Raw genomic sequence first — 16,894 nt, 5'->3', positions numbered from 1 at the left:
GTTCCATCTAAAAACTAAAATGAATGTGCTCAATTCCATGGTGACTAGACTTTTATTCCCTGTAAAAAACATACCATGAATGTACTCAATTCCATGGTGACAAGACTTTATTTCCCTGTACAATATATTATGAATGTACTCAGTTCTGTGGTGACAAGACTTTAATTTCCTATAAAAAAAATACTATGAATGTACTCATTTCCATGGTGACAAGACTTTATTTCCCTGTACAAAATACTATGAATGTACTCAGTTCCATGGTGACAAGACTTTTATTCCCTGTAAAAAAAAAACATACCATGAATGTACTCAATTCTATGGTGACAAGACTTTAATTCCCTGTAAAAAATACCATGAATGTACTCAATTCCATGGTGACAAGACTTTTATTCCCTGTAAAAAAAATTTACTATGAAGGTACTCAATTCCGTGGTGACAGGACTTTTATTACTTGTAAAAAATACTATGAATGTACTCAGTCCTTAATGACAAAATTGTTATTCCCTTAAAAATTACTATGACAATATGAACATTAATACAGACTATTAAAGTACTTAATTGTATTCTGAGGTCAGAGCTCACAGTGCTTATTTGTGTATTTACTTTTTGTTTCAGCTCATGTACTGGAAAAATAGAGACTTTTACGAGCTCCAGGTAAGAAGTTAAACTGCCAAGCCAGGCTAATGATTCATGGTGCCACAGTGCCTTACATGCCTACAGGTTCTTCTATCATGCTCAAGTTTTGCCACCATACTTTAATTTCCTGCAGCTGTTCTTAATCTTAAATTAATGTAACAATTTTAACAGTTTCCAAAATTAAATAAGTTAGATTATGGATTTCAGATCATTCTGGTGGCCTATGTGGTTAGAGTCTCCACCTTACATGCAGGAGGATGCAGGTTTGAATCCCAGCTGAGTCATACCAAAAACTTATAAACATGTTACTAGCAGCTGCCTCACTTGGCACTCAGCATTATGAGGTTAGTGTTAGGACTGGTCAGCCTGGTATCAGGATAATGTGACTGGCTGGGACACTATACTTCGTGTCTGTGGTTTGGTGCCCTAGTGCTAGACATCACTATAAACTGCCACACTGCAGACTTCAGAGTGATATCACTGAAATATTGTTAAAGCTACATTAAAAATCCAAAACATACACACACACACACACACACACACACACACACACACACACACATGGAATTCAGTACATGATAAAAACTTTTTTGAACTTAGTATTGCTACAATGATTTCCATGATCTGCTGTTTCCAGATCTGTTTACAATTGGAAATATCTTTGAAAGAATTCAGTAATAATGGATGGTATTCCCTCTAGATTTAAGGAGATTATCTTTACTGTCACCATTCATTGATAATTTCTGCAGTAAGCTTTGATCTGTTGTTTTTAATAAAAATGTCTACCTGATCATGGTAACATTATACTTTGAAATTTTATAGCACATGTAATTAGGATATTTTAACCTGCATCTAATGGTAGTAAATTTAAATCCTACTGTTTTGTAAGAATGATTTTCAATTTTGTCTTACCTGCAAAACATAAGAAAGGAATCACATGATGTTGTCATTGTTGCTGTAAGCTTAAATATATTTGGCATTTATCCGACACTGTTGCATGCATGGTCAGGAAAGTTAGTGGCTTCATATTGTCACCTTCAAGCTGGCACATTGATAGTTACAATTCTTACATTACTCAATGAAAAATAGTGTACTAGAATTTCTTGTGGGAGACATTTACAAGTATGTTCAGTTTTATTGGGTTTTTTTTTTCCAACATAAATTGTGCAAGTGGACATTAAAAATAGCCTGAATTTTGCTTGCTAAAAATATTACAACTATCTAAATACTGCTTGAACTGAAAATTTAATTTCATGCCCTGGTGTTATTGTGACTCTCCACACTTCTGATTATGTTTGTTCATTTAGCTTATTTTTACCAACACTGTTGTGCATACAGTCATGGGATCTAATGAGACTATTAATCTATCAGGGTACTACTGACCATAGGCAAATGTAGGTTGCAGTGACCTACTTTTATTTGCTTATGTGGCTTTGCAGGTTTTTTTTAATTTATGGCCATTCAAGTCTTGTTTAAATATGTTCTCATTTGTATTGGAGAATCATGCACACTACCTTTGTAATGTAAGTAACTCCATTTTCTGTAGCAGCCTGTCATTTGTTTTCCATAAAAGACATTTGCTTGTTTTCTATAGTAAATGTTGTTTTCTGTAGTAGTTTTTATTGTCTGCTGTAGTGGCTGTCATTTGTTTTTAGTAGTTACCTGTAATTTGTTTTCTATGCTAGTCTATTATTTGTTTTCTATTGTAGCCTGTTATTTATTTTCTATCATAGCCTATCACTTGTTTTTTATATATAGTAGCCTCACATTTATTTTCTATACTAGCTTCTCATTAGTTTTCTATACTAGCTTTTCATTAGTTTTCAGTGGTAGCCTGCTATTAGTTTTCTATACTAACTTTTCATTAGTTTTCTATGGTAGCCTGCCATTAGTTTTCTATACTAGCTTTTCATTAGTTTTCTATGGTAGCCTGCCATTAGTTTTCTATACTAGCTTTTCATTAGTTTTCTATGGTAGCCTGCCATTAGTTTTCTGTAGTGCCCTGTAATTTGTTTTCTGTGGTAGCCTTCCATTAGTTTTATGTAGTACCCTGTCATTTGTTTTATTTTGATTGGTGTTATAGTTTTATTGATATACTCTACTTTTTATTGTTTCCTTCAGACAGATTTGAATTTGTATGACATTCCAAGGGCCTTGGCGTGGTGCAAAGATTCTGTTTGTGTTGGATTTAAAAGAGATTACTTCCTTATTAAGGTATGACATTTCTTTATTATTTGTTATATCCTTTGTTTTATCATGGATGTAGTGTGCTCCATCCCTTGCAGATTTATCATTTTGGTGGGAGCTTTAGTAACTCATTAGTAAATCAAATTTGTAATCCAAGAGTCACAGGTCTGGTACCTGCCCAGATCATCCAGGGTCAGCTGCCTTGATGTTTCCTTTGAATGATATAGCCAGTAATGAAGTGTTAAAAGTGCCACTAAAAGCAACAGCAGTTAATTTATGATGAATTACTTTTGTGGCTTAACAAAAAAAGAATATTGATATGGGTATTTTAATTTTGTGGCTGTGCCTCCTGTTATCTTGAAGATGAATCATTTACTTTAGTTCTTTAAATTAATGGTTTGCTTGTAACCACACAATATTTGTACTGTTTGAATGTATTCCTGTTACTGAGACATGCAAGGACATATGATGAACAATCCAGTGATGATAATTTCCTTGGGGTTTTACAGCAGATCATATTGTACCATTATCGGGGCTTTTTTTCCACCGTTCATAGGTAGCCATGAATTGGGGGACCATCCCGCGTACTACCTTACAACTCTTTTTCCACATATGTCATGTCTTCTGTATAAATGATTCAAAACATGTACACTTTGAGCTAATAAAAGGGGGAATAAGTACAGGAAGAAAAGAGGATAGTCTGAAGAATGAAAACACTTTGAGCTGTAAGAAAGAAAAAAGAGAAAGAAGCATGAGGCAGAAGAGAATAAGAAACAGGCATATTGTAAGAGTATAAGTATATAATAGGTATACATATAAATCTTATAAAACTAATTTCTGATGATATGTACAAAAATATAACCAAGAGATAATTCAAGATTGTAGATGCATCAACTGATTTTCATAAATATATCTAAAACATTTCAAACAATAGACAGAAAATGACAACAACATTCAGTTTCAAAACATTCCAGTTTATTGTTTCTTTTGGCTAATTCCATCTCACAAATGCAGTATTGTTCTTAAAAAAAAATTGTAAACAGTTTTAGAGATGGAGGTTTTCTTTCATGGCATATATAAAATTAATATATATTAGATATAAAATTAATTACATTGCCTGCTCCTGCTTTTAGCATACCAACAGTTATTCCTATATTTAAAACAAGAAAAAAGATAACTTGTACATTAAACAAAATCTTGGTAATCACCAGGTATATAATATAATATGACTGAGACACTTGCATGTTGTTTGTGTAACAGCTAAATAAAAAACAATGCCCTGAATAATATGAAGAATCCATTTGTTTGTTCAGAATACCTTATGTATCACACAACAATAGTAGCTACATCACTGATCCTCTGTAAAACTGCTATATCAATTACAAGCAAGTTTATCTACTTTTGATTTACTGTTTCTCACATTAATGACTTAGGTGGAATGAAAATTGTACTCTTTTGTATAAAAAAAAAGAATAACAACCAAAACCAACATCTAAGCCATTGAAAGCACTTTATGTTATACCAGCATATAAGCTGTTTGATATGTTTTGTTATACCAAAGCTATAGACATTGAGAGTGTTTTGTATTATACCAACTTCTGAGCCACTGAGAGAATGTCTGCAATAAGTAGATCTGACAGGCACCATTTGGATTGTCAAGGTTTGTTGACTTCGTTCAGCAGTCAAGTTACAGCATTCCTACTACTAAATGAGTTGGATGTCAAGTTTTGTTGACTTCATTCAGCAGTCAAGTTACAGCATTCCTACTACTGAATGAGTTGGATGTCAAGGTTTGTTGACTTCATTCAGCAGTCAAGTTACAGCATTCCTACTACTGAATGAGTTGGATGTCAAGATTTGTTGACTTCATTCAGCAGTCAAGTTACAGCATTCCTACTACTGAATGAGTTGGATGTCAAGATTTGTTGACTTCATTCAGCAGTCAAGTTACAGCATTCCTACTACTACTGAATGAGTTGGATGTCAAGATTTGTTGACTTCATTCAGCAGTCAAGTTACAGCATTCCTACTACTGAATGAGTTTGAAGTCAAGGTTTGTTGACTTCATTCAGCAGTCAAGTTACAGCATTCCTATTACTGAATGAGTTTGATGTCAAGGTTTGTTGACTTCATTCAGCAGTCAAGTTATAGCATTCTTACTACTGAATGAGTTGGATGTCAAGGTTTGTTGACTTCATTGAGCAGTCAAGTTACATCATTCCTACTACTGAATGAGTTTGACGTCAAGGTTTGTTGACTTCATTGAGCAGTCAAGTTACATCATTCCTACTACTGAATGAGTTGGATGTCAAGGTTTGTTGACTTCATTCAGCAGTCAAGTTACAGCATTCTTACTACTGAATGAGTTGGATGTCAAGGTTTGTTGACTTCATTCAGCAGTCAAGTTACAGCATTCCTACTACTGACTGAGTTGGATGTCAAGGTTTGTTGACTTCATTCAGCAGTCAAGTTACAGCATTCTTACTACTGAATGAGAAAAATTACATCTAAAGCATATCAACGACAACTCTTCTTAACATGAAATGCTCTCATAGACTATTAAATATGTATTGACAGAGAATTGCAAAGCTCACCAGAACATAAACTTTTGTTGATGCCTGTCATTTCTCCTTCAAATACGTTCCCCGATCACATTAACGTTAGGGATATAAGCCTGCTACCTCTCGAATCCAGCCCTACTAAAAGACGAAAATTCGTCTTTTCTGTCTATCGCATTTAGACCAAAGAGCAATAACTCTTGCCCTTACCTCCCCTTGCCACTGCCAGGTGTCACTAGTTTTTAAGCTTCGCTTGTACTGATAGCACGTACATTATACCTCCAAACAATCCAAGCCATCTTAGCGTTAAATTGGACCATCCGAAGTTAAATTTGGATTTATTGCGTTGGACAATCATTCTTCTACAGGTTGTATACATTATTTTAACAATTTTTTTCAAAATTGAGTGACTTTGTCACCCTTACGGATTTCATCTACTGAAGACCATGTTACACACGCTATCACGGAACTCGTGTTGTCAATTAAGAGTTAACGCGACACTGACTAATTTTGCTTACTCCGTTAGTAACGGTTGTGGTATTAGCGAATTAATAACATGCTGAATTGATAATTTGTGCTTTGTTTTCTTTTCTTGTGTCGTTTCAGTAGAAATGTCAACCAAATGCATGAAATGCAAAAAGTTCAAAGCAAAAGAAGACGACCATGACTCTTGTATTGTATGTACCAAGTGTACATCATCTATACCATGCAGCGTGTGTAATACTTTGACAGAGCAAACGTGGGCTGATGTAGTCCAGAAGGCAGCAAAAGGGAGGGATAGACAGAATAAGTCGAAGAAAGATAGCATTGATGTCCTCAGTATACATCAGAAGACAGCCTCCATTGCAAGCCTTGTGGGGGACGTTGGGGTCCCTCCTCCCCCTAAAGTTCGTCGTTTGCAACCGTCAGCCATAGTAACATCAGCGGCAATGGAGGAAAATAATGTTGACAGGGTACAACAGTCCAACTTTGAACAGATGCATTGTTTGGTCCAGGAAACGACGACGCAGCTATTGACATCAGGCCAGATATTACCCTTATTTCCCTCGCTCGCTTCCACAGCTTTTTCTGAGTCTTTGGGGGAATGTTCCCCCAATTTTAGGCTGCCCAGTGGGCGTAAGCCCCCCCCCCGCATGTCCGAGCATGGCCTTCGGGCCTGTAAGTCAGGACGCATGGGGTTTTTTCCGGATCCATCGGATCCATTTCTTTATACAACCTCTATGTCACTGGCCGTCCAGCTGTCCCAGCATGGGGACCCTATTGCTAAAACGGTCCGACCAAACATGACTTATGGGGATTTTAGTGATAAATCCGTCCGTCAAGCTGTACCGCCGGCAACATACCAATACTATGGCGGAGATTTTAGTGAGAAATCTGTCTGTCCAGCCAGGCCATTGGAGCAGCCGGTACTGGTGATAGCAGGACTGTCGCCAACATTCAGACCGACCACAAGCCAGACAAACCAGCCAGCAGGTCCGGCCGTCCATATGTTCACGGCTTATCCACAAGGGAGAGTTAGTGACAGTGTTAAGGATGACGGAATCGCGTCATCTATGCCACCTGGTATGCTCTATCCAGAAATGCAAGCTATTACAGAACACGACTCGGCACACAGTGAGGGTGACGAAACTCCTGCAAATCAGCCGTACACAGATCCAACCATGGAACGGACTAAGTTTGGCTTCAAGGCGGCAGTGGAAGAAATTTATAGAGTGTTGGCAATTTCAGAATGCCCTCCACCTCCTACCGCCACTCAAGGCTACAAAGTTAAGGCGTCTGTAGATCTTGATGGGGAGGAAGAGACGCCGTCCTTCCGGCTCCTTCCCCAGTTGGCAAAAATTAAGGAGATCAACGATCGTCTATCAGGACGAATATGTGATCCGGGGAGTGCTAAGGCGTTCTTTTCAGAAAGCCAAATACCAGCGACATTCTCGGGTCGCTGGTACAAAACTCATTCAGACGCCTTCAGTACGGATCTTCTGGCCCTGGACAAAAATATGGCAGCAGTTCACATGTCTGCTCCACTGTTTTACAAAGTGGACAAAAATGTGTTCCATGCCACGTCAAAGCTAGTCCGGAATGTAATCGCTACGTCTTCAATGTTAGACTTGGCTTCATTAGCCATTTTCCGACTCACAGAAAAATCCGACAATGACCACGCTTGGGAAGCGACGGCCCAGATTGCTAGAGTTATTAACAGGGCAGCTCACCATTCCATGGCTAATGCGTTGACTGCTTCTGCCAACTTAGACCTGATACGACGTGACGCATGTCTGCGGTCCACATCACTCAAGCCCCATCATACTCTGGCTTTACGGATGACTCCGTTTGGGTCGCCTTTACTCTTTGGAGGAAAAATTGAAGAAGTTCGGAAGCAGGCAGCTCAGGAACTGCCCCTTCAACTCGCCGCCCAGCCCTCGCAAGCGTTTAGAAAAAATCAGCCCCTGCCGCAGCGGGGGGATGATTGGCGGACCAGGGAAAAGGGATCCTTACAATCAAATGTGCAGTATAGATCCCAATCCAATGCCAGGAGAGAACAGTCTAATCAAGCTAGGAGGCAACCATACAGAGGCGGTAAGAAACAAAGTTTCTCCGTCTTCAAGCCTCCTAACTCTAAAAATTGACATACCCTCTCCACCACCCGCGGACAGCCTACCTGTGGGCGGCCGCCTCCTGCAATTTCAGGACCACCGGACCACCTTTTTTCCTCAGAACGATTGGGCGATCCAGGTCATTTCGAAGGGACTTCGGATTTCATTTATCCAACCCCCTCCCCTGTCCTCCTCTCCTCTCTTCACGGACGTACCGTCCGATCGGGAGAAGGATACCTTTCTACAACAGGAGATACGGTCGCTAATAGAAAAAGGGGCGGTGGAGATTGTGGAAAACCCGCAATCGCCGGGGTTTTATTCCAGGCTGTTTCTTATCCAGAAGGCAAACGGCAAGTTGAGGCCGATCATCGACCTGAGTCGCCTCAACCAATACATTTTACCACCAAAATTCAAGATGGAAACGGCGAGATCAATCCGTCTTTCCATCCGGTGGGACGAGTATGCCATCAGTCTAGATATGACCGACGCATATTTTCACGTCCCTATCCACCCCGCGTCACGGAAATTTCTCACATTCGCTTACCGCGATGTGGTTTATCAGTTCTGGGTCCTACCCTTTGGCCTCAACATCAGCCCTTGGGCTTTTACCAAGGTTATGGATTGCGTCGTCACCCTGTTCCATTCGACTTCATCTACAGGGATGGCAGTGTACTTGGACGACATCCTCCAGAAACATATGGTAAGTTCTATTCTGCTCAAAGGCTGAACTGGAAAAAGTCCGATCTCCGTCCATCTCAGCGTTTTGTCCATCTGGGTATGGAGTTTCTCACCAATCTGAATCTGGTACGGCTTCCTCGCGCTCGCGTAATCCGGATCGTCTAACTCGTTGAGTCCGTTTTCAACAGGACGTGGATTTCAGTGAGAGAATTCTTGCAACTCCTCGGATTATTCAGTGTGGCGGCGGACTTGATCCCGCTTGGCCGTCTTTTTTTGTCCCTTACAAATGACGTTACTGGTACAATGGCGCCCCTTTTCAAGTCCCCTCAATCAAACAATAATGATCACGCCCGAGATACGATCATTCCTGAGTCAGTGGCACAACCCAGGTTGGCTGTCCACGGGGATTCATCTGGAGATGCCCCAAGCGGAGATAACAGTATGTACCGATGCCAGTACCTACGGTTGGGGTGCCCACCTGTTGCCGGACTTCGCTACAGTCAGCGGCACGTGGGAGCCAGGGGAGAGGCCTCTCCACATCAACCTTTTAGAAATGAGGGCTGTCATCAATGCCTTACATTTCTGGAAGGATCAACTCTCAGGAAAAACTGTCCTCATTATGTCAGACAACTCTGTGGTGGTGACTTACCTCCTCAAACAAGGGGGCATTACTTAGAAACCCTCCCAACCACCCCCGATATGCGAGCATCCTCGTATAATATATATCGCTCAGCTTAAAAAACTAGTGATACCTGGCGGTGGCAAGGGGAGGTAAGGGGCAAGAGTTATTGCCCTTTGGTCTATCCGAGATAGACAGAAAAGATGAATTTTCGTCTTTTAGTAGGGCTGGATTCGAGAGGTAGCAGGCTTATATCCCTAACGTTAATGTGATCGGGTAAGTATTCTCGGAGAAACACAATTTGCTAAAAATTTGCTATCTCCATTACATCAGAACTCTCAATTTGAATCATATCGTACAAATTATGAGATAGATAAGTTGTGGGTATTATTATTAATAGTCCTTTCATTAGACATTTAATGTGCATTAAAAGGCAACCATAGGGCACTTTATTAGGTCTATGACTCACACCATGATGTATTAACATTCAAATAATTTGACACATGTCCTGATCAGTAAATACTAATCAGTTAAATGATCTGAATCAACAGTTGTTTAATGATTATAGATATGTGCTAGCTCAAGCTTTGATTTACATGTTAAATTTTTGTCTTTGACAGGTAAACACAGGGGAATCTAAAGAGTTGTTTCCAACAGGAAGCTTGCAGCCAGAACCTGTGGTGACAAAACTAGATGACAACATGTTGTTACTTAGTCGTGACAAGATGTCCATATTTATTGATGCAGATGGCAACCCAGTGAAAAACCAGCCTCTGACATGGTCTGATATCCCATTTGATACAGGTATGTGCTTCCAGAGTTACTGTCCTTGTTTCCATCAGTTTCAAATTTCTACTACATTTGAGCTTTGCAGTGAGGATAGCAAAGGAACCATTCAACATGTTATAATGCATTTTTGTCTATAACTCATCCCATACATGTAAATGTGCCTTTTATGCATTTTCTTCATATGGGATAATTATGGTCTATTCTAATGCAGTTAGGATCATTGTCTCACATTGTTTGTTTTTGATTTGGATTTTTAACATAGCTTTAACAAAATTCTTCATTTGTATTGCTACGATGCCTGCAGTGTGATGTTTTTTGTAGTGATGTCTAGCGATGGGGCATCATGCCACAGACACGTAGTATCATGTACCATCCAGTCACATTATCCTGACACCAGGCTGACCAGTCCTAACACTAACCTCTTAATGTTGAGTGCCAAGGAAGGCAACTGCTAGTACTATTTTTATAAGTCTTTGGTATGACTTAATCAGGGTCTGCACCCATGACCTCCAGAATTATAGGCAGACGCTCTAACCAGGGTTCCTGCAGTCATGGAAATCCTGTAAAAGTTTGTAAATTATAGATAAGAATTATAAGGGCCTTGAAAAATGTTGAAATTTTCATAAGTCATTAAAAGTTTTAGAAAAGTCATGGAATTTAATTATTTTGCATTATCTGGTAGCATTTTCATTTACCAATGCAGAAGTTTTACCAACCTACCTAACTTCATAAGTCATTAAAAGTTTTAGAAAAGTCATGGAATTTAATTATTTTGCATTATCTGGTAGCATTTTCATTTACCAATGCAGAAGTTTTACCAACCTACCTAACTTCATAAGTCATTAAAAGTTTTAGAAAAGTCATGGAATTTAGTTATTTTGCATTATCTAGTCACATTTTCATTTACCAATGCAGAAGATTTACCAACTTACCTAACTTCAATAATGGATATGTTTAAGCAGGTTCCCTGTAAACTTCAGTCAGACTACATCCAGGGATTTTACCACCATTCAAAATCATTTTACTTCCGGCACCCAAAAGAGAATGAACTATCCGATAGAATAAAGTATGTCAAAATCCAACTGTAAAATATGTTTTTATGTTAAATTTACATGTTAGGTAAGTATTAGAAGTCATAAAATTACATAATAGCTACTCTTGAAACTGGTAAAAAGACCTTGGAAAAGTTTTGGAATAGTCATGGAATTACATTTTTTTTAAAGATTGCAGGAACCACTTAGGCCACATTTTCTCACAGACCTCTGTGTCCCATTTTTTTCATATTTGTCCCGTATTTTGGACTTGAATACAGGTTAAAAAAATTCTTCTTACTAATCCCTTTTTTTCTTCAAAAAAATTATAAATTTCCTTACAATTTTCTGTTTAGAATGGGCACCTGGTTCCATTCAGAGAGTAAATGTATCGCATATATAAAGGGATAGAGAGTTCTAAAATATGATTGGTTCATTCAGATCAAGGCTACCATGTCAGTCATTAACTACCATATTGGATTGTGCAAAGCAGTTGCTGCTAAAACTGTATCTCATTTTTGTAATATTCAACTTTTAGTCATGTTGAAAAGGAAAGCAGAAGATTCAGAATTTTCTCCAGCAAAGGAAAGAAAACAGAACTGGAAGAACAATTATGCTCTCTTGTTTAGATTTGTGAAACCATCTATAATAATAATAATAATAATAATAATAATAATAATAATAATAATAATGATAACAATAATGACTTTTTTTTAAAGAGGGTAACACAATTAGCTAAGAACTAACCTACTTTGAGGCCCTCATACAAAGGAATTTATTTATTTTAGCTGCATCTCTGAAGCCACTGGATATATTGGTTTTATAAGAAGGTAATAGAGTGGGCATTTCTAATCGCAACCGGAATATTCCAGAGCAGAGTTCCAGAGTATTGGAAACTTTTTAAAAGTGATTCCTTATTTGGTTTGGGAATTTTATACTGTTTGGTAGACATGGATCACATGTGGGGGAGTATTGCCAGGTAGCCTATACTGGAATAGTGATTGTAAATATTCAGGAGCACTATTATTGGATATCCTGTACATTAATTTGGCTTTTCTCAAAAAGATTTGGTCTTTAATAGGTAATATTTTTGACTTACCAGCTAAATTTTCCTTGCTTTCTTTCTGGATTGATATTAGCCCAAATGCTCCTTTATTAAGATGTGCCAGCTTTGCTGCGTTTATCATTTGAATTACCCCATACTGTATTACAGTAGTCTAAATAGGGTTTTATGTAACTGTTATAAAATAGTTTTCTGAGCCTTTCTGGGAGAAAATGTCTTATCCTACTGAGAAGCCATAAATTTGAATTGACTTTTTTACTGATATGTTTGATATGTTCAGTCCATGATAGGTTATTATATACTAAAACACCAAGTAGTCTATCATGATAGACCATTTGCAAATTTTTATCCCTCCATGCCATAGTTCATCACTATCAAGATTTGTCCTTTTTTGCCCTGTTGAGATAAGTAATATTTTAGTTTTACCAGTATTTACCACCATGCCATTGCATGTGCACCAGTTGTCCAGTTTGTTTAGGGCATTCTGTAAAGAAATTTCAAGTTCATGCTTTGTGTTTTGGATGTCTGGCAATGTTGTGTCATCTGCATAGAGATCTGTAAATGATATTGAGTCTCTTAGTAAAAGTGGTAGGTCATTAATGAATAAAATAAATAGTAATGGACCTAGAATTGAGCCTTGTGGTACTGATCCATATCTAATTGTTCCAGGTTCAGACAGAATATTATTTATATAAACATATTGTGTTCTCTCACTTAAGTATGAAGTAAACCATCTAACTGTGTTTTCATCAACTTGGTAAATTTTCAGTTTCTTCAAAAGGATTGCATGATCCACCATGTCAAAATCTACAGATACAGATCCTATTATTTTACCTTGATCAAGTGTTTGAAGCCATTTATCAGTTAGGGAGATCAAGGCAATCTTACGTGAATGTTTCTATCTAAAGCCTGATTGATTAGGGTGCAACAGCAAGTGTTCGGTTAAATATGACATGAAAGAGTAGTAAAAGAGAAAACTGAGTTTTGCAAATTGTGTAATTGTGATTTTGCTGTTGGGTGCAGAGGCACCCATGACATAAAACAGCATGAAAGAGCTATTAAACATCAGCTTGTTGCTTCATCATCAACAACTCAGCCTGAACTTGCGACGTTTATAAATGCCAAAGAGAAACTTGCTGAAATTCAATGGAAGTTCGCTTTAATAAAATTTTTTTAGAAATGAACATTCCTTAGTCACTAGTGTTGCTGATGATTCATTTTGCACACTTATTTCCAGATAGTAAAATCACAGAGGATTACTCATGGGTTAGAAGGTAAACATGGTACATTGGAATTGATGATGATTGAAAAAACAAGGTGTGGAAAAGGCTCCTATAAACAGCCTGTGTCAGAAGGTGCATTAAGGTGCAAGAATGCATTGCATGCATCTTTGACATTAAATAGTTAGGTAACTTAGTGTCCTACTTTACTGATGGTTATAGATGTTGTAAATAGTTACATATGCATTAAAGTTTTAAAAATCAGTATTTGTTTTTGAAAATCAGTATTTTTGGACTCTGTGGTTGGCACGTATGCTCTGTTTGTGTGTGTGTGTGTGTGTGTGTGCGCACATGTATGTGATTGAGTGTGTATGTGTGTTTTATGGATTTTGTCTTGTCAACTCAATTTTTGGATAGACTTATTTCCTTCCCTTTGATTGTTGTTTGTATAAGGTACAGGTCAAGAACCATTCAACATTCTGGTCCAATTTGGGATGTACTTTTTTTCTTAAACCTAGGTTTGCCTTTCTTGGTTTCCACTCCATTTTGGTTCAATTTATGGCACTTAACATCATATCTTTGCATATGATGTATTGTGGAACTGGCACAATTCAGGAATCATTTAATTTATTCAGATGCAGTTTGATATTAATCTGTCTTATATACTTTTATGTGCCATTTGTATGTTTGGTCTCTACTCCATTTTTGCCATATGTATGCCTCCTGTCAAGCAAATTGTCATCCTCACATGAAACAGGACTGAAGAAATTATTTTTATTGACATTCCAGGACATGTAATTTAAAAATCACTTGTCCAAACTTCATATTCACTTGTACCAAAATTAAATCATTCGCCTAGATTTGATGAGATGGTTGCAGCTTAACCGATATAAAGAACAAAAGAAATAACACATATAATATTTTTATTTATTGTGCCAACATAGAAGTATCAGTACTTGCGTCAGCAAAAAAGGAATGCAACTTGCTAAATTCAAACTTTCCCCAATCTTTTCTGTCAAGACTTGATCAACTGACAGAAAAAAGTCTCATTCCCTGTTCCTGTTATTGTTGTTAACACAAAGTTCAACACCATTCATTGCCTGGAATGCACACATCATTTCCACAGAAGAAAATGGTTTTCTATAAGGGTCTAGAATGTAGACTGTGTTAAAAAGAGTTCAGTTCATTCTCATTTACTTTTAAAATGTTCTTTTGTAATGGAATGTCAGCAGCTTTAGCTTGGCTTTGATCAAATGCTAGCTAGTTTTATGTATATACTGTGTACTCTGCTGCACAGGCATTATGATGCTCAGAACTGTCATGAGACTTGTTTCATGTATATACTGTGTACTATGCAGCAAAAACATATAAAGGTCCAGAACTGTTGTAAAATTTGTTTCATGTATATACTGTTTACTATATTGCAAGGGAATTATGAGGTCCAGAACTGTCATGAGACTTGTTTCATTCATATACTGTGTTCTGTGCTGCAAAGGCATTATAAGGTCCAGAACTGTTGTGAGAGTTTTTTCATGCATATGTTGCAAAGACATTATGAGGTCTAGAACTGTCATTAGACTTGTTTCATGTATATACTGTGTACTGTGCTGTGAAGGCATTATGATGTCCAGAACTGTCATTAGACTTGTTTCATGTGTATACTGTGTACCATGCTGCAATGGCATTATGAGGTCCAAAACTGTCATGAGACTTGCTTTATGCATTATCTGTATATCATGCTGCAGAGACATTATGAGGTCCAGAACTGTCATTAGACTTGTTTCATTTAAATAATGTGTGCTATGCTGCAAAGAGATTATGATGTCCAGAACTGTCATTAGACTTGTTTCATGTATAGACTGTACCATGCTGCAAATGCATTGTGAGGTCCTGAACTGTCATGAGACTTGTTTAATGCATTAACTGTGTACCATGCTGCAAAGACATTATGAGGCCCAGAACTGTCATGAGACTTGTTTTATGTATATACTGTGTTCAGTACTGCAAAGACATTATGAGTTCCAGAACTGTCATGAGGCTTGTTTATGTATATACTGTGCACCAGAACTGTCATGAGACTGGTTTTATGTATATACTGTGTACCAGAACTGTCATGAAACTTGTTTTAAGCATATACTGTTTATCATGAGACTTGATATGTTCAGTCCATTTACAAATACACAGATTGAATTGCTAGTTACGGAAAATGTTTGCAACAACTGTAAAACGTCTTTTCCTCAGAGTCCATAAGTTGAACTCATGGATGCTTATCAGCAAAACATGGCTGAACATTTCTATCTCTTAGTTGTGTTATATTTAACATTTATTTCCAGCCACATAGTCTGGTTTATGACTGTTTGGAGAAATAGCAACCTTACATTTTATCCCAGCAAAGAATGGTCCAATCAGGATTGTTCTGGGTTGAGTAAACACAATATAACAAAATCATTTAAAACACTATGAAGTAATCATGCCAAGATTGTTTTGTTTGAAGTGTTTTGATTGGCTGATAATTCAGTCGCTTAGTCCAACATGCAGTAAAGTGGGGGGCCCCGAGTGGTCTAAAGCACTCACCGTTATGGATCACTGCCATCTCACCTCTATCTGCGTGAGTTCGAGTCTCAGCCTCGGCTAACATTTTTACATGAGAAAGCCTGCCAGTAGCTTCTTGTGGGTCGGTGGTTCTTCCCCTGGTTTTCCAGGGTTCTTCCTCCACCAATTATACTGGCCGCCATGTATAGCCTATCTTGTAAACCCTACAACAACAACAACAACAACAACAACAACAACAACAATAACAGCATCAGTAAAGTGGTAATAGAACATGCATACATGAAACAGTTGGCAGTAACCACAGGTGTGATGTACCACAGGATATGAATGAAAAAATGGAGATAATTCAAGCATTCATTATGTCCAGAGGACATGAAAAGCCAGATGAAGGTAGATTGAGTGCTTGATGCATGAAAATTAACACTTGCTCAGCTTGTTTTAAAGTATGGTGAAAAAACTCTCTTGTCCCACCCTGATGAGCACCTTGGATGATTTTATTTGTCTGACTTTGAAATGAAAAGTCTGGGACATTAGCCTGTTGAATTTAATCAGACCTGAATGGACACTTGTAATGTTTCTTGTAGCTCACATAGCTCAAGAACTATTCAACATATTCAGCTGGAATTCTTACACGTAGAATAGATATGTCTGTAATGGGTTTATCCTTGTAGTTTCAGACAGAGTTATGGTCCTTGTCCATAAGCTTCACATTGTTCTATGGGATGTATTGATGAGGCCATGAAAGCTTTGTATTTCAAGCATTTCCCACCGCTTCACTGGCCTAAGTGGTTAGAGTGTCTGCCTTGTCACACACATATGTCCATACACACACACACGTGCACACACACACACACACACACACACACACACACACACACAAACTATTCATGTCATCATTTAGAGGAGTTGTATCCCCTGAATGCCCATCTCTTTGGTTTTCCTACACTATTTCCTGTTTAAAACTTAAAA

General features: G+C 37.9%; 1 protein-coding gene across 2 annotated transcripts in view; it reads left to right on the top strand.

Moving 5' to 3' along the window:
• LOC149804505 (vam6/Vps39-like protein) overlaps window positions 1–16,894 on the top strand; it is a 106,331-nt gene that overhangs the window by 20,887 nt on the left and 68,550 nt on the right. For both annotated transcript variants that reach the window (XM_089940807.1, XM_089940796.1), the window contains exons 7-9: window positions 616–654; window positions 2,758–2,850; window positions 9,890–10,073. In XM_089940807.1, coding sequence (XP_089796933.1) covers window positions 616–654; window positions 2,758–2,850; window positions 9,890–10,073 — 316 coding nt within the window. The remainder of the gene's footprint in view (window positions 1–615; window positions 655–2,757; window positions 2,851–9,889; window positions 10,074–16,894) is intronic.

The sequence above is a fragment of the Sinohyriopsis cumingii genome, chromosome 2 (assembly GCF_028554795.1).
Source record: "Sinohyriopsis cumingii isolate HCF-2022 chromosome 2, ASM2855479v2, whole genome shotgun sequence".
NCBI lineage: Eukaryota > Metazoa > Mollusca > Bivalvia > Unionida > Unionidae > Sinohyriopsis > Sinohyriopsis cumingii.
This window is presented reverse-complemented; position numbering and strand designations above follow the sequence as displayed.